The 20053-nt window shown below is 37.0% G+C and overlaps 12 protein-coding genes across 12 annotated transcripts; 4 read left to right on the forward strand and 8 right to left on the reverse strand.

The window, feature by feature from the left end:
* Positions 1-98: 98 nt before the first annotated feature.
* C9374_000203 (uncharacterized protein) lies at positions 99-1396 on the forward strand (the record flags this gene model as incomplete). The annotated part of the gene is made up of 2 exons (XM_044691403.1): positions 99-1098; positions 1152-1396. 2 exons carry the CDS (start codon positions 99-101, stop codon positions 1394-1396), a joined length of 1245 nt encoding a protein of 414 aa, XP_044552756.1.
* Positions 1397-1661: 265 nt separating this feature from the next.
* Positions 1662-2690, forward strand: C9374_000204 (uncharacterized protein; the record flags this gene model as incomplete). The annotated part of the gene is made up of 1 exon (XM_044691414.1): positions 1662-2690. The coding sequence occupies one exon, from the start codon at positions 1662-1664 to the stop codon at positions 2688-2690; it is 1029 nt and encodes a 342-aa protein (XP_044552757.1).
* A 40-nt stretch (positions 2691-2730) lies between these two features.
* Positions 2731-4432, reverse strand: C9374_000205 (uncharacterized protein; the record flags this gene model as incomplete). The annotated part of the gene is made up of 4 exons (XM_044691425.1): positions 2731-3467; positions 3519-4194; positions 4241-4337; positions 4407-4432. 4 exons carry the CDS (start codon positions 4430-4432, stop codon positions 2731-2733), a joined length of 1536 nt encoding a protein of 511 aa, XP_044552758.1.
* Positions 4433-4641: 209 nt separating this feature from the next.
* C9374_000206 (uncharacterized protein) lies at positions 4642-6726 on the reverse strand (the record flags this gene model as incomplete). The annotated part of the gene is made up of 1 exon (XM_044691436.1): positions 4642-6726. The coding sequence occupies one exon, from the start codon at positions 6724-6726 to the stop codon at positions 4642-4644; it is 2085 nt and encodes a 694-aa protein (XP_044552759.1).
* Positions 6727-6785: 59 nt separating this feature from the next.
* C9374_000207 (uncharacterized protein) lies at positions 6786-7781 on the reverse strand (the record flags this gene model as incomplete). The annotated part of the gene is made up of 1 exon (XM_044691447.1): positions 6786-7781. One exon carries the CDS (start codon positions 7779-7781, stop codon positions 6786-6788), a length of 996 nt encoding a protein of 331 aa, XP_044552760.1.
* A 778-nt stretch (positions 7782-8559) lies between these two features.
* C9374_000208 (uncharacterized protein) lies at positions 8560-9756 on the forward strand (the record flags this gene model as incomplete). The annotated part of the gene is made up of 1 exon (XM_044691458.1): positions 8560-9756. The coding sequence occupies one exon, from the start codon at positions 8560-8562 to the stop codon at positions 9754-9756; it is 1197 nt and encodes a 398-aa protein (XP_044552761.1).
* An 11-nt stretch (positions 9757-9767) lies between these two features.
* On the reverse strand, positions 9768-11280 carry C9374_000209 (uncharacterized protein; the record flags this gene model as incomplete). The annotated part of the gene is made up of 3 exons (XM_044691469.1): positions 9768-10537; positions 10612-10700; positions 10757-11280. 3 exons carry the CDS (start codon positions 11278-11280, stop codon positions 9768-9770), a joined length of 1383 nt encoding a protein of 460 aa, XP_044552762.1.
* Positions 11281-11342: 62 nt separating this feature from the next.
* C9374_000210 (uncharacterized protein) lies at positions 11343-11710 on the reverse strand (the record flags this gene model as incomplete). The annotated part of the gene is made up of 2 exons (XM_044691481.1): positions 11343-11400; positions 11463-11710. The coding sequence occupies 2 exons, from the start codon at positions 11708-11710 to the stop codon at positions 11343-11345; spliced, it is 306 nt and encodes a 101-aa protein (XP_044552763.1).
* Positions 11711-11775: 65 nt separating this feature from the next.
* On the reverse strand, positions 11776-15013 carry C9374_000211 (uncharacterized protein; the record flags this gene model as incomplete). Its single annotated transcript, XM_044691492.1, has 2 exons — positions 11776-14383; positions 14439-15013. 2 exons carry the CDS (start codon positions 15011-15013, stop codon positions 11776-11778), a joined length of 3183 nt encoding a protein of 1060 aa, XP_044552764.1.
* A 226-nt stretch (positions 15014-15239) lies between these two features.
* On the forward strand, positions 15240-16219 carry C9374_000212 (uncharacterized protein; the record flags this gene model as incomplete). Its single annotated transcript, XM_044691503.1, has 2 exons — positions 15240-15425; positions 15521-16219. The coding sequence occupies 2 exons, from the start codon at positions 15240-15242 to the stop codon at positions 16217-16219; spliced, it is 885 nt and encodes a 294-aa protein (XP_044552765.1).
* Positions 16220-16337: 118 nt separating this feature from the next.
* C9374_000213 (uncharacterized protein) lies at positions 16338-18476 on the reverse strand (the record flags this gene model as incomplete). Its single annotated transcript, XM_044691514.1, has 3 exons — positions 16338-17605; positions 17657-18096; positions 18166-18476. The coding sequence occupies 3 exons, from the start codon at positions 18474-18476 to the stop codon at positions 16338-16340; spliced, it is 2019 nt and encodes a 672-aa protein (XP_044552766.1).
* A 364-nt stretch (positions 18477-18840) lies between these two features.
* Positions 18841-19974, reverse strand: C9374_000214 (uncharacterized protein; the record flags this gene model as incomplete). Its single annotated transcript, XM_044691525.1, has 1 exon — positions 18841-19974. The coding sequence occupies one exon, from the start codon at positions 19972-19974 to the stop codon at positions 18841-18843; it is 1134 nt and encodes a 377-aa protein (XP_044552767.1).
* Positions 19975-20053: the final 79 nt, after the last annotated feature.

Here is a 20053-nt window from a genome sequence, read left to right on the forward strand (position 1 = left end):
TCGGCTTGGAATGTTCCATCACTTGTTTGACGAAAAAAGGTGTTGTTTTGGATTTTGATTGAGCTTTGGTCAGTGAAATTTCGTCAATTACAAAAAAAATGAAACGAAAGCTTTTGGTCAACCATATCCCTTCCTTTTCACATCTTGTTTCAAACAAGAATAGAATCTACAACAACACTGCACTGACTCTTAAGAGATCTTTTCATACAAGCCATTCTTTTCAAGCCGACTACAAAGGAGCTGGCCCCGATCATCCACAACGATCCCATTGGAGTCAACGATTCTTACAATTTGGTTTTTATTCCTCTCTCGGATTGGTTTCAATTCTAACAGGAGCCTATTTCTATCTCAAATCTAAAGAGAAGGTTACGTATCAGAATTTTGATGCCCATTCATTCCGATTGATTCATCAAGATCCCAACAGTGGAGATGAATGTTTATGGACCCATGTTCATCATTTTCAAATGAAAAGTCTTCCTATGGCTGTGAGCAGTACGATGGCCGTTATCAAGTTGAATCCTTCTTCTGAAACACATCGAGAAGGTCATGATCATATGGAGAGTGAATTGTGTCTGTACAATGTTGTGGCCTTGACCGATACAGTGCAACGAGAATTGGATCGATTAGGAAAAGTGAAAATGATTATCATTCCAAGTCGTGAACATGTGGCTTTTGCAGGACAGTATTTTGCCAAGTTTATTTTGCAAAATTCAAATAGTAGTAAGAGCGAATATCCAGTGTTTTATTGTCCCCATGATATTAAGGAAAGCATTATCGAGAATTTATATGGAAAATTGAAAACAGAGTTTCCCAATTTGGACAAGCATGAAATTGTCAAACATGTTCACACGTTGCCACCAGACAATCGATCCGTACCTCCTGAATGGCCTTTACATTGGCAATCTCAATTTGAGCTTCAAACAGTTTCAGGAATGCCTTATCTTACAGAAGTGGTTCTCTTTCACAAACCAACCAAAACCTTAATTGCCTGTGACATGGTTATGAATTACAAAGAACCAGTTCCTGTCCATGTTGATGATCCTAATCACACTCCTTTTATCTTTAGATATGCCAAGTTGATCGGTATTTATGGTAAAGGTATGTAGATTTGATGATGAATTGTGGACATAACAATGGATGAAATTCTTAAGGTCCTGTCATTCCTGTCACATTTCGAGCCATGGTGCAAGATAAGGAAAAAACAAAACAAGAGTTGCATAGAATTGTACATGAATGGGATTGGCAAAGTATTATTGTTGCTCATGGAAATGAAATGATTGGAAAAACCGATGCTGATGTAAAATTCCTTAAAGACGAATATCTCAAAATGCTTATCAAAATCTTGCACTCAATGACAAGTAAGAACGCTCTTTTGGTTTTCTGCGTGTTGCAATAGACGAGGGTTTATTAAAGTCTTGATTGAATACTCAGAAAATTCTGTTTGACAATAAAAAGCTTTAAATATGGATAAAAAATATCCTTTGATGAATTGTTCAAGCTTGTATTGGACAAATCCTCTTCGTGTTAACATTTTGTGAACTTGTGAACGTTGCAGATTGTTTGTGTGTCAACTAGAGTTGTAAAACAGGACTCACCAAGAAAGGATGACACTTTTTGATGAATAGCGCTGGCCTCCAATTTACAACGCGAACACAAAAAAAATGAGCACTCCTGCAGCAACAACAGCCATTACACCATCATCCATCTTCAAGAAAATCAACGTTGATGAGAGCAGATACGATCAGAATACTTATTGGGGACGTGTTATTCACTTCTTCAATGTTACTGATCCAAGAACATTGCTCGTAACAAATTCTACACTCAAAGGAGCCATCTCACTTTTGGATGATTATAAAGCAGAACAAGATATCAAAGAGTTGCAAACAAATCCAAAATATGCTCCCGATAAAATTTATTATGCCATGAAGCTCAAACAATCATCCATCCATCCCGATACCAAGGAACCCATCTTCCCAGCATTCCGTATGAGTGCTTTTGTTCCTGTAAACTTGTTGATTGTTTCTGGAATGTTGACTGCTCGTTCTATTCCAAGTACAATATTTTGGCAAACTGTAAATCAAACTTGTAACGTTTGTGTGAATTATGCCAATAGAAATGCTTCCAACGAAGTGAGCAACGCTACTCTTTTCAAGAATTATTTAGCCGCAGTTGGTAGCTCTGTAGGTACCGCAGTTGGTTTGAATGAATGGGTTAAACGTTCCGCATTTAAACCAGCCATCAAGAACACCTTGTTGAGTATTGTACCATTCACTGCCGTTGCTGTTGCCAACGTTTTGAATATTGGTATGATGAGAAGAGAGGAGATGACACAAGGAATTACTGTTTTTGACAAGGACGGAAATGCTTATGGAAAGAGCGCAGTTGCTGGACGTCTCGGAGTTGCTCAAACAATTACCTCTCGTATTCTTCTTATTGCTCCAAGTATGATCGTTCAACCCATGTTGATGAATTATATGGAATCAAGAGGAATTTTGAAGAGTGCCATGTCCAAGCAATTGGCCAATTTGGCATTGCTGACAGTTTTTATTGGTGCTTTCTTGCCATTGGGTATCGGAATTTTCCCACAAATGAGTCCAATCAAGAACACAGACTTGGAAGAACAATTCCACAATGCAACTAATCCAAACGGAGAGAAGGTCACAACTTTCTATTTCAACAAGGGATTGTAATTATTTTCTGAGATATTCACAAATGATGACGGCTGTTAAATTAAATACCATATTTTTGTTGCCAATCTGCATAGTGCTTTTCGTAGGTATTTCCACTTGGTTTGATGATATTGAGCGAGGATTCAATATCTTTCATTTTGACCTTGTCCATCGGCGGTAATTCTTGCGGTTTTGCTGTCATGTCTCTCTTTCCTTGAGTCGCATTATTAGCTGTTTGAGACTCTAATTGTTCGAGTTGTTTGAATATCTTTCGAACAGGAATCATTGCACTTTCCTTGCAAGCAAGCGTAATGTCAGACCCAGAATACCCTTCAGTCATTTCTGCCAGAGTATCGTAGTCGTTTTCATTCAATTCTGCCCTGTCAGAAGTAAGACACTTTTTAAAAATTGACTTTCTTGACTCTCTGTCTGGCAGTCCAACTAGAATTTTCTTTTCCAATCGTCTCAACACAGCTTGATCTAAATCCCAAGGTAAATTACTGGCTGCCAACACGAAAACTAGATCATTACTTTTCGACAGCCCATCCATTTGAATCAATAACTCTGTTTTCATTCTTCGCGAGCCTTCATGTTCTGTTGCAGAAACCCTTTGGCTCATGATTGAATCTAACTCGTCCAGAAAAATAGTGGAAGGTGCATGATGTCGTGCTAATTGAAATAGTACCCGAACCAATTTTTCACTGTCTCCTCTCCATTTTGACACGATGGAGCTTGCTGAAATGTTGAAAAATGTCGTTTTGCACTCAGTTGCTACAGCTTTTGCCAACATTGTCTTACCTTGTGTGAAAAATGTAAGACAAATTAACCTGTGCTTCAAATACTACCTACCCGTTCCAGGAGGCCCGAACAGAAGAGCTCCTTTCCAAGGAGTCAATAGACCTGTAAAAAATTGTGGATATTTAAGTGGCATAACCACTGCTTCTTTAACCATTTGCTTTGCATAACTTAGCCCAGAAATGTCATTCCAGTGTACCATTGGATTAGAAACAATAATTTCTCTTCGGATTGATTCTGCCAGCTCTCTCATATCTCCGAAAAATAAATTCTCAGGAAGAGGTTTTAATAATCGATCCTCGAAGAAATCCTCGTCACTATCATCACTATCATCGTTTTCTAAAACTGCCTTCTTTAGAATTGGCTTGTTTTCAATTTTTCTTCCAGAAACATCAATTGCCATATTTTCCTTATTTTCCTCTTTTTGTTGTGTCGTTTTGGTGTTTGTGTTTCCCTGAACTGGTTGCTGATTTGGTTTGTTTGATCTTGTTGATGCAAGAGCTGATTTTGTTGCTACAACACCCTTAGATGTTGGTGGTTGCTCTGTTTTTGTGGATTGTGGTATGGAAGATGTTGGCTTACTGGTGGTCGGAATATTTGAGGGGGGTGAGGTAGAAGGCGATTTTGATGGTGGAACTCGCCCATATTCAGTTGTTTCATCTCCACTTTGGATTTTTCTAAATAATTTAGGTTTTTTCATAAACTTCATTTGATAATATTCCTCAAATTCCTTAATAATAGAGTTGTAAGTGACTCAAGTGACAGTAAACACCTACAATCAATACAGTGTTGAGATCCATATTGTCGGCTGTATCAAACTTTTTCAATGAAATACCAGTTTCCGATTGCATTTTCTCTGCTGATTCCAAATAACTTTGTATTCCGAAGTGATTGTAAGATGTTAAGAAGTATGAATTCATTGGCCTTTCTTCTCTCACTTACCCATTATCGAACAAGTATCGTATCATCAGCACTAATATTCCTTTTTCCGATCTTGTATTTGCTTCTCTTGCTGTTCTCTCGCTTTATTTTGAAGCTTGATTTTCAAGAGTGATGTTTCCGACATTCGATTCGTACAGTGAATGATTTGAATTTTTTTTTCAAAGTTCAGTCATTGTACATTCTTGGCGCCATTCCACGAAAGACGCAATTTCTTATCGATTGAAAGGAAAATTCACTACTGTAGTTGGATGCCCATGATTTTACACAACTCAGTGGCCAACTTTTTCGCCTCAATGTTGCTCTCAATAGAGGCCATTCCTTTCACTTTCTTCAATATTTCAAATTCGAATATGGTTTGATAATCGGTGAGAACGTCTTCACGTGCATACAAAATGGCACTCAAAGTTTTGAGGGCAAATAATCGAATATTGCCATCTGTATCAGAGAGGCACTTGGAAAGAGCTTCTAGAATCATTTTCGAGAATGGGTGTACAGCTGATTTGATTTGATATATGATATTCAGCAATGCCTGAAGCGAAGAAGCAAATAATGGTATTGATAATTCCCCAGAAAGAGATTCTCTTCTTGGTTGAAGTAAAATTTTCACTAAATATGGAATGATAATCGTTGCAAAAGTGAGTTGATGTTTGAGAGGTAAAATCTTTGAAGTCTTGGTCACAATGTTGCTGAATGCTATCCTGAGTATGGTATTGCTGTCATCTTGAATGATTGCAGAATGGGTAGTCTTGTCTTGTATCTGTAAAATTGTTTCTGAAATGAATGTGGAATGTTGTGGATAGTTCAACATGTACTTGATGATCATACTCAAACAATCCATACACCCTTGTTGAATTTTGGTGAATTCTTCATTATCTGTTCGTTTCATCAAGACTTGTTTCAAAGTAGAAATTAACTTCTTGTCTTCTGTGAGAAAAGAAAAAATGTAGGGATCCTCTTCATAGAGCGCAATCGACTGGCAGATGCAAAATATGAAAGCTTTTGCCTTCTTGAGGTGAGCGTCTGTGGCATTTTCACTGTCAATAAACTTGACAAAATGATCAATAAATGTGTGCAGTGTTTGACGTGGTGGTAGCTTCGAGGCCACCTCAGCAGCAACTCGTCGCAACTCCTCTGCTGCAGTATGATCTTTAAGGTAGGAAATCAAAATTTTCAATAATTTCATAAATAGATTGTCATAGTCCTCACTTGGATGTATATAAAAGAAAATAGAAACAGGAAGAGTCTTCAGAACCAATAGAGGAGCTAACTCGTCAAATATTGTTAAATTTTCGTCTTGTGCCAACTTATGCTCTTGAATTAGCTTCTTAAGTACCAGTTCAATGATAGTAATAAGTAATTCTTTTTTGGTGTTTAACAGATATTCATCCTCGGTGGTGGTGTTAGTGTTATGTTCTACGGTGAGAGTAAAGTTCAATATCTTATTCAACATGAACACTAATATTGGATCACTGTTAAACTCGAAAAATTTCATAATAGTACTAGTAACTAATAGCTTGGTTGCTGAGGGAGAGAGCTGTGTTAAATATTTTGGTAAAAAGGTCATCACTCTTTCTGCTAATTGTTTCCTTGTACTCTCAACATCCTTATTGTTTTCAATCATGATATCCTTGATGCAATCAATAACGTCCAGAAAGGCAGTGGGGTTTTCTACATTGCTGTCCATGATTTTGACAAGTGCTTCGTGAGCCGCTGACCTCTCTTTCTCGTTTTTAGATAAATATAAGGGCAGTAACTGTTTCAACACAATTTTGGTGTCCAAATGCGAAAAAACAGTTGCAGCACATGATCGTATGGACAAGTCCTCCCCTAACCTTTTGATGAGATAAGACGTAACCAGTTGTATCAAGTCTTCATCAGCAGCTTGTTCGTCTCTTTCGTCGAATACTTCAGCCAGTATTCTTAATCCGTTCTTTTTGGTTATTTCATTGTCTGATTCAATGTATTTGAAAATTGTGTAAACTTGTAGCTTGTCATGTCTCACCACTTCTGCCACAAATAATATAATGGCCTTTGACACAGTGTCTTCGCTCTCTAGCATATCCTCGAGTAGCTCCAAGAAACTGCCTCGTTGTTGAATGGCTCCCGAATAAGTGACTAATTCTTTGTACAGATAGACTGACATTCGTCCGAGCTCGTCTGATTGTACTCTCAATAGCTTGTTATTTGTTAGTTGCGTTAAGGCTTCATAAAGCGTGGTATTTTGTTTGAAAGTTTTGATTGATGTAGTAAAGTATTTCTTTTGTTCCTTCTTTCTAAATTTTCCAATAATGGCGATTAGACAAGCCATATTATACAACATTTGTGTCTCTTCTTTTGAGCTTTCAAGTTCCAATATCATTGCTATAATAAAATCAAACGTCACGTCTTGCTTGGGCTCTTTTTTTCGGCATTTGTGAGGTACTTTACAAATATTTCGAAATATTCTCTGTCTTCCACCAAATAAATAGAATAGCAAGAAAATAGAGAGCATAGAGATTTTACAGCAAAGGATTTACCCTCCTTGACATTTATCTTGTCTTCCTCTCTTTCACTCCTCTCCAAAGCTCGTAGGTGGGTGACAACTTTCTGAATTTCTTTTTGCTTTGAAATAAAGTATCTCAAAAATTGAGAATATAAATCTCTGTGAGGTTCAAACCAATGTAACAACTCCATAGATGTTTTGATAAATAATTCGGACGTAGCAAAAATTAACTCATGATTGCGTATCGATAAACAATAAGCAATGACGGAAATTAGATCTGCACATTTCGATGTCAACTTTGTGGCGCATCTCCTCGAGCCCATAACCACACTCTCAAAACGGCATATCGTCCAAAGGCAATCTAGTAATTGTGAAATTTGTTCAGGGTTAAACTTGTCGAAAACTCTGTCATTCGTTTGTATTAACAGATGACTCTGCTCTTGCTGTTTGTTTTTGTTAAATTCATCTCCTAAAATAATTTCAGTAATAAATGTGCAAATAGAGTACTTGTATTGCTGAATAGAAGCGATTTCAGATTGCTCGTTGTTGATTTTTCTTTTCAGGATATGAATAAAAGTTCCAAACATAAATTCATTCACACCTTCGTCATTCATAAAACAATCAGTCAACAATTGAATGCTATGATCATATTTCAAGGTATTTGATGATTTATCAGTGAGATTGTCCAGTAAGACAAATAAGATTCCAAATTGCTCATCCTGCAACACGTTATCATAGTGTTCTCTCGGAATTAATTTTGATTTTACAAAATAATTCCATGATGAATAAGCCGCATAGAGTGAGTGTTGTTCCGATTTAATCTTCGTAATTTCCTTGTATTTGGTGTTGATTAAAACACCAAAAGCTTCACTCAAAGGCATTAACTCTTGCATTTTTTGTAAACGTTTTGATTGATTTGGAATGGATACTGTGGCTTACTCTGTACCAGAATCTTCCGGCAGTTCCTCCAACCTCTCGAACACCAATCAAAAGATCTTACTTTAGTTTATCTCACAACAGCTGTTTGTTTAATATTTTCACAAAAAGAAGATTGCAATGACTTGGATCACCACTACTCTTCGTACCTTGCTCGGGTTGACTACTGTTCAAAGCACGTCATTCTTTCTGGGAGCTTTGAAATGTAAATTCAAGGAATGGGTGTTTTTCAATTCTTGCGCCATTGCTAATATCACCTTTTTGTGTGGTTTGGCTATGAGTTCTCCATCTGTGATGAGTTTGTTGAATTTACAGCCCTCTAGAATTGTCATGATCCTAATAACCTTGATGATGATTTGAAAATTGAAAACAATGATTGATCATTTCAGGATTGGGATTAATTGTTTTTCCTTGGAAGCTCGATATGAGTTTAATTCCTCAATTCTCTCATACGATCATGACTTTAAACGTTATTCGGGAATTGAATGAAACTGTTACTACCGGTGATTACAAAAGTGGTTTTATTGGACTTGGCATTGGCTTGTTGTTTTGGTTACCATTCTTTTGGCTACAAAACAAATTTATCTATACTCATCCAGAAGATAGACAGCATCTTGTTCAATCCCGAGAAGAGAATGAAAGAATTACAAGAACAGAAGAAGAATAATTAACCAAAAAGTAAACAAAATCATTCGTTCAATAATAACTGATTGTTAAATAATAACAAAATTAAAAATGTCTTCTTCGCAATCACAGCCAACACTGTCCCTTGATGATGAAGAGCTGGATTATGTGGTGGCTGAAAATATCACTACCTTTGTAGCATCAAAACAACCTTTGTCGATCACATCTTCATCAGATACACCTCAACGTGCGAAGAAACTATTAAACAATAATTTTAATTCTCCAGCAACACCAATTCATAAGAGGATGGATTCCATCTCGCAAACTTTCATTATGAATCTAAGTCCGTTGCGTGATATCAAGGAAGATAAATTCTATGAAGTTGAAACACAATTGCAAACATGGATTGAGAAGACTTTGAATATTCAGTTCGCAAAAAAAGAATCGGGATATAAGGAACCATCATCATCTTCATCCGATGTTACCACAAGGAAAGAAAGTTCAAGAAACTTTTACTATAATCTTGAAAATGGATACATTCTTTGCAATTTACTTCATTTCTACTTTCCAAATTATATCAACATGGAAAAGGTTGTCAAATTTGATCAACAATTATTTACTCTAACGAATGACAAGACATACAACAGTAATTACTTGTGCAATGCCAAAAACAACATGGCTCTGTTTTTGGCTGGTTTGCGAAAGATTGATGGCTTTCCTGTAGATTTGTTATTTAACTTTGAAGATGTATTCTTGCAGAAAAATAAGAAATTAATTTTATGCTCTCTTACTCAACTACATGAGAAAGCTCTCTTCTTCAGACATCAACAAAAGGAAATTGAAAAAGAATATCAAGAAGAACAGAAGTTCTTTGAAGAGTTTGAAGAGGATCTTCGTTCCATTCAAGAGGATGAATTGTCATCTGGAATTATTTCTCCAAGAGACAATCCAGAGCTTGCCAAAGTTGTTTTGGATAAGCTTAAGAGAGAATCTGTTGCTGTAACTCCAACAACAGAACAATTTCTTCCTCCACCGCCTTTGTTATCCACAAATCAGTTACAAGTACAGACCAAGAAAACTCCCAGTCCATCACAACGGCCACCCCTACCTCCACTTCCTAAAACGCACAAAACTCAGCCATCAGATTCCATAGCAGATTTCTTAGATCAGTTGGACGCATCTTCAAATGAGGATAATACTGGTAGTGCCATCAAGAGCATTATTTCAGTTTTCACACTACCATTGGTAATTGTGTTTGTACTCTTCCTAAAGGTCTACACAATATTTGGAAAAAAGAAAATGCAATAATGAGTCATTCTCTATTTTTTACTATTCATGGAAATGATCTCTTTCCAATCAATTTCCTTGACAACTGGATTGTTTAGCCACACTTCAGATAAAGTATGTACATTCTCAGCTTCACTCTTGAACTCTTCGCATTCTTGTCTTGTTCTTTCAATCAGTGGAAGCCAATGCTCTTTTTGGGTTTGCTCTAATTCAGTGTTGTCTTCAATGATTTGTTGTACAACATCCTCACCGAGTTGTTGTTCGAACGCCTGCATGTGTGTGATAAGCTCGGTCATGTTTGCCTTTTCATTCTCTAGCGAGGTCAATTCTTTTTTCATGTTCATGACATGGGGCAGTAGGTATTCAATGGCCTTATATTCACTGAAGTGCAAACTCTTCGTAAGCTCTTTGAGTGCGGTTCCAAGCTCATCCTGCACAAATATCGAGAGATCTTTTCGTAACACTCTCTTCTCTCCACACTCCGTATGTATTAGATAATCGAGAGGTATTTTACATGCCAAATTGCATTCGTTCTCCATGATATTTCCCAGTGTTTCCATAATGGAAGCAAACGGCTCTGCAAGAGGAGGTATTTTCTCTGTTATAAATCTCTTAATGTATTCCTTTTGTTTTGTGTAATTCCTTACAATTCTATCACACTCACTGAAAAGCTGTTGAATTTTTTCGTATTTAGCTTTTCTGAATTCTTTTAACTTGTGAATGTCTTGTTGCTTTTGGATCATATGCTGTCGAATCAGCTTTTTTTCTTCTCTATCCTGTGTTAATGAAGCAATGTATTCCTCTAAAATTACTCTAACAACTCTGAATTGGCAAAGTTCAATTTCCTTTCTTCTCAATTCATCAATGTAAACAGACTTGTCCCCAGCATACTTCTTGTCATTTCTGAAAGGCTTTCGTTTTGCTTTTCGTATGTCCTACGTATTTCTTCAGCAGATTTGGATAAACTGAAAATATATAAAATGTCGAAAAAGCTCAAGATCATTGAGATAGCACAACTTACGACTCTGTTTCAGTAAATCTATAAATGTGGTTTCTTCGTTCCAGTTCCAGTAATTTTTCAACTTCCATAACCCTTTCTTTTCCAGCTTTTTGATTCGTCATGACATTCTCAGAAAAGTGGCGTAAGTTGATAAGATTCTCCTTATAAATATCACATATGAAATCTAAAAATTGAGGTACATTGTTGAGATATTCAGTATCGAATTGGAGGTTATTGAAATCCATTTCTTGAAAGCCCATAGTTGGATTTTTCTTGAATAAATTAAATGATTTGTTCAATCGGTCCTCCATTACTTTTCGGATTTGATTAATATTTACACTTTTCAGATTTCTCAGGTTTGTACAATTAGAATTCAGTCGTGAGTTATATTCATTAATAATTGAAATGTTATGTTTACATTGTTCATCAAAGGCTTTCATTAAATAATTCTCCTGAGATTCCTTCTGTCGTTCCTTTCTCTTTTTATCGAGAGATTGTTGCAATTCTTTGATTTTTCTTCTGAGTGTTTCAATTTCATCCTCCATACTCGGTAATTTGTTGGATTTAATTTCATTAATTGTTGATTTTACATTTTCAATTTCTCTTATTAATTGTTGCCTCTTCTTCGTTCTTCTTCAAGAGCCTGCTGAACTTTCACTCCGCTCCTAAATATTTGTAATCAAAGCCATTCAACATTCATGAACCAATTCATGAACAATCCACTTACAGTTTTAAATTCTTTTTTACAATTTCAACCTTTGCAGGATGATACACAAAGCGAATCAGAAATTTCCATATCGGAATCATATTTCCTCGACAGACCTCCCGAATGTTGAATAGCTGTGGGATATCTTTATCGTTGAAACGTAGTTCCCTACGGCACCACTCTTCAATGTCTTGTGCTAGTTTTCCTGGTTGTGTGAGACTTGCATCTCCCATTCTGCAATCGGGAATGAATGGCCGTTGGTGTTGCATTTTTGAATTTCTTTTGTGTGGAAAAAGGCGCCAAGTCTTGCGAAATGAAAATTGGCAATAAAATTTTATTCATCTTTACTAACTTCCACGTGTCTTGTTGCTTCAGTTGTGTTCTGGATTTCCAGATTTCCAGAATTGTTACTATCGGTCGTAGTGCTGGCATTAATGACAGGCATCATGGTTTCCAAATTCTCATTCAACACAGAAGAGCATAAAGGATGGCCGGCAGTGATTGAGACAGGAAGTTCATGCTCCACACGTCGAATTTCCTGGATGAGTAAATCATGAATTGAGCTTCTTGTGTCAAGAATTGTGTAATTTTTGAGGGTTGGAATTGGATTAAATCTTCTTTCATAGCGAGGAACTGTGGCCTTAAATCCACCTGAAACAAACGTGCTGGCATGCTTGAAAAACTTGGATCCATTAAATAAATTACTGATATAGTCCTTCACTGGGGAATCTGGATGTTCAGAAAGAACAGCTCCCACATAATCAGTAAAATCTAACACATAGAACTGATAAAATCTTGCAATTTCACGCAAAAGTCCAGAAACATATCTGAACTCCCAACTGTTCATATCCTCAAAGCTAAGAAGCTTGCTAATCACCAATCTTGTCATTATATAAACTGTTTCTCGAATTTCTCCAATCAACATTTTGAAAGCTGTGGATTCTAAACCTGTGACTTTGTCAAGGGGGTCTTCTTCAGGAACATTAGGATCTTTTTTAAGCTTTGGTATCGTGTCACTGGTACAAATAGAATCGTTGCCATATTCATAGGCTCTAAGGGCTCTAACTATTTGAGCATCAATACATGACTTCATAATGTCCCATGAGTAGGCAAAAGAAAATAGTAGTGAGCTATCAGAAAACAAGAAATTAGCGACGCTTTGGGCATTCACAATGTCGTGTTGAAGAAGTAATTTCTTCATAAACAGAATAATTCTTTGGGGGGACTTGAACCAGAACAGCCATAATGACCTGATGAGGTTAACCCGTTGATAGACAGTATCATGGTCTATTAGTTGTTTGATGACTTCTTTGTATCTCGATAGAATGTCACTAAACTCTGATAGATTCTTTTGGCTAGCGAGAGACAAGCCGCAGCTCAAAAACATGTCCAATAGCAATATCTTGTCTTCTTTACATTGCAAAGTGGCAAGTAAATCTAGCATTTCATTGACATCCTTTTTTTGTCGCATTGCTTCCAATATCTTTGACGAGTCGTCAGCATGAGGACTACCAGTGGAAAATCTGAAATTGGCATCAGGGGCGTTTGGCAAAAATTTAGCAAAAGGTACTCCTGTAAGATCTTCGTCTTCGTTGTATCTCAAGTCCTCATCAAATTTGTCCTCTGTCAGGTTTGATGACCCCTTAATTGATCTCTTAACCTTGTTCATGTATGTAACGTGTAAGGTTCTCTGAAGCACCAATCTAATAAATTGCTCTCTTTTCTTGTTTATGGTTAAGTTGGGATCACTTAGAATGTATACCCATTTATCCCAATCCCACTTGCAGTCGAAATGACTCAAATAATAGGACATGAGTGATGTAAATCTTTGCATACAACATTCATCGTCAAACATGTCTATCTTTTCAAAAACATAGTTAATGTACTTCTTAACTATCTCTCTAGAAAAATTATCTTTTGTACATTTCTGTAAGCACATTCCAATTACCACCACATTGTAAAAGTGTATCTTAACTGGAGGTGATGGAAGCAAGCACATTACTCCTAGAATAACATCAATTGCCATGTGTTGAAAATATTCTCCACTTGGATCAAGGTCATTTAAAATTGCCAATTCTTTTTCTTCCAAGCTTTTTGGTTTGTTATCTTTGTTTTCGTTAGTAAATGCAGCAGTAGCAAGATCTCCAGCCCAAGCGTACAATCTACTAACGCAGTCTCTATGAGACCCATTAAAAAAGTATAACAAATCAGTAATGTATTCCTCTATCACAAGTCTGTCAATAGGGGAGAGTAGATGCAGAGTGCTAGACATCATTTCTTCATATAGTCCAAGTCTTCCTTTGAAGATGCAGCCTTTAGAAACATTTTCATGAGAACCAACGTCAATTAGATGTTCGTCAATAGGGAATTCAATCTTGTGCATTCTAGCATCTGCCAAATCGCTCTCTGAAAACAATAAATGTGGCTTAAGTAAACTTTTGATTTCCTTAATTTGAGTTTGATCCGATAGAAAGAATCTGAATTGGTCCCACATGACCATGAGGCAATCTTTTTGACCATTGAAAACTTTGTAGAGGGTAAAGTCAAATTGACTATAAACGTCAAAATATTTAGTAAGCTTCGTTGTCAACTCCGAAGTAAACACGCTGTTCTCTTTAAATATCTCAATTCCCCATGGAAGTGAGCCTAAAATTGTGTACATATAGTTCATGCCCATAATGTCATTGGAATATTTTAGAGCCAAGTCGACGAATTTATCCAGTACATAAAACGCATCGTTTTCAGAAACAAGCTTTTGGCGCATCAATTCAAAAATAAATCTGAAAAGTGCCTTGAGACGAATCCAGTCATAGTGATTATGGCTTTGAATAACGTGCTCAAGTGTTAATTGAACGATGTACTCTCCAAATTTTGGTATCTTTTTGTTCACTAATGCAACTAATGTGCAGTATAGAGAGGTTTTAACAGGAAAATCAGTAATACTATTAACATAAGTGTTACATATTTCTAAAAAGTTCGCCTGTGTAACTAACTTACCATTGCATGACAATGTCTGATATTGTAGGAATGTGCGTTTGATAGTCATCTTGAAGATCATTAGAAATAAGTCCGGCGACCTCTTTCAACTTAGATACTATAGCTTCATCCGATCGATCCTCTTCACACATTAAAATGATGGCACGATAAGTCGTATATGATTCAATCTCCTCGTCCCATTCATCTCGTTCAATTTTTTTCTTTTTGAGGGATGACTGAAAATCGGCACTCGATGGAGAAGGAGGCTTTTCTTCGGAATCACTTCTTTTTCGTTTTTGATAATTATTGTTGTTATTGAAAGATGGCTGATTGTTATAGCTACCATATTGTGAGGCATCAATTGGTGAAGCTTGATTTCTCGAAATATTGCCTGAAGCAGAAGGATGATGTTGGCCAGATCTGACTGGTGAAGGTCTGTTATTATCACTCTTTGCTATCGGTTTTTCTTCCTCATCACTCAATTTTTCTCGTCTTCTCCGTTTAATATAATCGTCATCATCCGATTCGTCAGACTCGTCCGAAAGATTTCGATGATGCTGATACCGCGATTGTTGCTCAGCAAGGTTAGAACGCATTTTTTTTTTCATTCAACCTGCATCTTGAGAGACAAGTGATGTTGGTCTGTTTGGAGTAAGCAATAGTATCATAAGCAAGGAAGCCAATTGATTAATAATGTATTATTATTATTGTTTAATTGTTGGCGACAGAAAATTTTTGGATATCACCCCAAGTTTGGATATGAATGAAAAAAATCCAAATCATCAATAATTTATTTTTTTATTTTGAAAAACAAAACAAAAAATGAAAACAACGATAGTAGCAACGCTCATGGTGGTGTCCATGGTGATCGCCATGATGGTCGTAGAGGCAACCACTGTTCCAGCGTTGGTGTGGAGCGGAAAGAGACAACTTGGTTTATCTAAATTTTCGTCATTGAGAAGTGTGTTATCTGAATCATCAACAGTTGCCGTTTTTTTACATCATCAGGTAAGTAGTATTCATTACCACCAACAACAATATCCAATGAATTTATCCAACAAATCGTCGACGGAATGCTCTATCATAACATCAAACAACAATAGTTACGTTCTGATGAATTTTTGGAGAACTCGGGAGCCTTCATGAAGAATCCTGATGAAGTCAATGCTTTCCCATTCCTGAAGAGAGCCATGGCAAACGATGCTAGCGCTTCTTTCCCAAACGTAAATGAAGAGGAATTGAAATCAATTTTGCCATCTGAATTCACTTATACAATTACTGACGATAGCAGCATGTCTTCCGAAAAAGTTATCTCATTGAAGGATTTCTTATCTTCTCCAAATCAATACTTGAGAAAGGGTGGAAAGTATCTTTTTGTGTTCTCTGATATCCATCGTAGTGATGCAAAAGCTAGAGATTTGTTGGTTGAATATGACTCTATTGTTCAAAATGTTGCTTCTTCTTTGAACCAATTGACAAATGGGGACTTTATTTGTCTCTTCTCTGCTCAGCAAGCTACTCCTCTTTCAAATCCTTTTGCTCGCCAACTTCTCTCTTCCAGAAATTCTGAGAGCGAATATGAAGTTTACAGAACATTGTCTTCAAGTGCCAACAACCCATACTCACCATATACTAATGGTACCACCAACAATTTGATGATTGATGGAGAAATTGCAGCTGGAACTATTGTCGGATTATTCCTTGTGTTCTTCCTTGTTATTGCTATTGTTTTCCTTATGAATTTGAAGACATCTCCACATATTACTGACCTTGCTAACACTGAGGAAAAGAAGAATAACTAAAATTTTAAATTAATTTAACATCTACGATCAGTTAACCATAAAACAACTTTATTAATACTGCTTTGTTTGATGATTAACACTATTGGTGCTTTGAATTGCGTCCAAAACGATTTTTTCTCTACAGCGAAGATTTTTGTTTTATTGCTTGCTCTCTCCACCTCCTGGACAAATTATTTGCTAGTTTGGATTGTAGAGAGGTGTCCTGAGCTTTGTTCGACGGCACTCTTGCCACTTCATCACTAAAACATACAGTTTTTGGTTGGCTAACTTTCTTCATGATTAGCGGTGAAATCGAACAATTCATTTGGTTGTGATGATTTTCAACACAGCCTTGCACAAACATTTTTGCAAATCCAGGAATGCAAGCCTCTGTGTCGTTAAACAATTGTTTTAAATCTTCAATTTGCTTGAGTTTCTTGTCAGAGTCATGTGGAGTGCCAGCCACATGCCCAGATAAGCTAGCCTCAATGATGTTCATATAAATGTTCTTGTTGTACATGTTTTCTTTGTGTTGCGATGTAGCAGCGTGTTTGTCTTTCTCCAACCGGTCCTCTATTGTGTTCGTGACAGTTAGAGGCAAGGTTTCGGAAGTGGTGGACACATGTGATGCGTCCTCTGCAATTTCACTGCTGGACGAAGGAAATGGAGCTGCATTTGAATGGGAAGAGCTTTCGGTGGTGGAATTTCTAACAAATTCAACTTGCGAAATTGAGTGGTTGTGTTCTCTGGGAGATACAATTTTTAGTGTACGGTATTCGTTGTCACTACTTGAAGGGCTACTTATCTCATCGCTCATGCTCTCGTCTGAACTTCCATCACTAAGATCATCGTTGTCATTCAAGTTCGATATTTTATCAATAGCTGTCTTACTGGACAAGTCAACACCTTCTTTGGCAAAATCAAGGTGAATGTTTGCCAAAGTATTGATCGAACTCTTCTTCTTTCGTCTGACAGTGCTTTTGAAATCCCAATAGCTGTTGCTTTCTCCCTCTTCTTCATCAGATGAGGCATATGAATTTGAGTCGCTAGAGAATGAGCTGTTTGCATCTTTCTTGGTACTCTCGTATTGGTTTTTCTTTTCAATCAAATCAATAAGAATGGTGGTTTTTTTTGCTGTCTTAATAAATTTGTGTTTCAGCAGTTCTTTAGCTGAGAGTCGTTCTGTTGGATCTTTTTTCAAGCAAAGGGAAACAAATTCTTTAAATGGTTTTGAAAATTGGCCTTCTAATGTTGGTGGTTCATTCTTGGGTATTAAAAATAGTGACTTCATTGGATCGTCCCCATAATAAGGTGGAAATCCTTTGGCCATTTCAATCGCTGTAATTCCCAATGACCAAATGTCTGCTTTTTCAGTATATCCTGACTGTTTGATGACCTCAGGTGCCACTAAAATTACAATAATTAATCGTTAACATGACTTTTTCGATATCTACTTACTCCAAAATGGCGTTCCAACAAAGGAATGACGTTTGTTTACGGTGCTTGAAAGCTGACCAGCAACTCCAAGGTCAGCTAGCTTCACTGCTCCTTCATCGCTAATTAAAACGTTGGCTGCTTTGATATCTCTATGAATTAGACCAATTCCATGCAAATATTCAAGACCATACAATATCTCCCTCAATATTGTTGCAATGTATTTTTCTTCAAACTTTCCTCCATTAGGTTTCATTAAATCCAAAACTGATCCTCCACTTAAATATTCCATTACAATTAATAGTTTGGTATCTTGAACAATGCTTCCATAGACTGAAACTACATGAGGTGATGAGCATTGGAGTAAAACATGAATTTCTTTTTGAATGACCTCAATATCATCTTCCGATTTTTCTAAATCGATAGACTTGATGGCTACGATGGCATCAGTTTTCTTGTTCCTTCTACAATTGTAGTAAGTAATTTTTGAATTTATGGGTTATGATGCATCAATTTCATGTGGCAATACATACGCTGTATACACCTCACCAAACGAGCCTTTCCCTATTTTTGAAAGTTTTTGATAATCACCATAATTAGGAGAGAAGGGTTCTCGTGAGGATGAAAGATAGCTGGTACTTCCTGAGGGTGATGGCATTGATGATGCTTGAAAACTACTTGGTGAGTAGTTTGATAACTTAGAGATGGGTGGAGTTGAGGAAGGAGAGAAAAAGACATGTTCCTGAGAAGACGATCTTTGAGGAATTGGAATGCCAACCGAAGATGATGATAGGCTCTCCTTGGTTGGACTAGACACATGACCTGATGGTGGTGGGTTGTTCATGACGAGAATTCTGTAAGCCTTTAATAATTATTATTTTTCAATTTGATCTCCTCTCAGTTGATTTGTTGAGGTAAACCGTGATGAGCTTCTTTGAATAATCTTCGGAATGATGATGATGCAAGTAGAGTAGATCAACAACTTGTAGGCATCTGATGGCTTTCAGCTCACTTGTAGATCTACAATTTTTTGTCAGTTATGGATCCATGCGTCGGAAATGGAAAAAGAGATGCCTCTGAGTTGCATGTTCTGAGGCTCAACATGCTGCTAAGGAGAGATAAGAAAGAATTCAATACTCTGAATAAAAGCTACAATGTGTGCTGTTATTGGTGTCATGTTGTTGATTACATACATCATATTACATACATCATGCTTGCTCACAACCACAATATTTGGTAATAAAGGCATGTTGCAGAACTTGATCCAAAGTGATACGCTCAGTTGGCTCTTTGACAAGTAGTTTCTTCACCAAATCCTTCGCTTCTTCGCTAACGTGCTCTGGGAATGTATATCTCACAGCTACAATATTCCTCATGGTGGATTTATCATCATTGGCATAGAAAGGAGGATTTCCTGTTAAGAATTCAAAACAAAGAACTCCAATACACCACAAGTCGACTGTTGCATTGTGAGCCTTCTTTTCAATCATCTCAGGAGGAAGATAGTCCAATGTTCCACACAAAGTCCTTCTTCTGCTGGATGGAGCATGAACAGCCCAACCAAAATCAGCAATTTTGATTTCACCATTAGCATCAAGGAGTAAGTTTTCTGGCTTAATATCACGATGGATCACATGCTTGGAAGCACAATATTTAAGAGCACGTGCCATTTGGTACATGAACTTGGCCGTTTGTTCCTCTGAAAATCTTCGACACTTTTGCAGATAATTATACATTTCTCCACCAGGAGCATACTCGAGAATTAAATACACTCGATCCTTATCGTGGAAGAAGCCAAATAATCGAAGAATATTCTTGTGTCTGAGATGAGATTGAATTTCAATTTCTCTTCGGAGTTGGTGGGCAACCTTTTCCTTCTCCAGTTGCTTTTTATCTAATAATTTGAGAGCTACAATATATTTGGATTTCTTCTCTCGTGCTAAATACACTCGACCAAACTTGCCAGTACCCAGTGGTTTACCAATTTCAAAATCATCAATCGTCCAATCATTACGAGGCTGATCAGGGTAACAAATTTCATCTTCTGAACCATTGTTTTGAGAGGAAGTAGTAGAGCGTACAGGGAGTGGTTTGGATGCACGTTGTGGTTGGGATGATGCAGAGAGTGGTCGGGAGATTCCAACTGATGGTTGTTGTTGTGGATTCATCAGTGTTGTTGATGTTGTTGGGTTGTTCTTCTTGAGAGGTTGTTGTTGTGGTATTGCAAATCCAGAGGTTTGTGCAACCACGTTTGGATGGACCCTCCCTGGATTCTCCTTGTTGTTTAATTCTACTAATTGTTGTTGTTGCTGTTGCTGTTTGGAATTGTGAAACGGATTCATTTGTTCTTTTTTTTTAAAATGATGTAACGGTCATCATTGGCGGCTGTTTAAAGTTCTCGTTTCGCTGCCAACTGTCACG

The sequence above is a fragment of the Naegleria lovaniensis genome (assembly GCF_003324165.1).
Source record: "Naegleria lovaniensis strain ATCC 30569 chromosome Unknown tig009, whole genome shotgun sequence".
Classification (NCBI taxonomy): Eukaryota; Heterolobosea; class Eutetramitea; order Acrasida; family Naegleriidae; genus Naegleria; species Naegleria lovaniensis.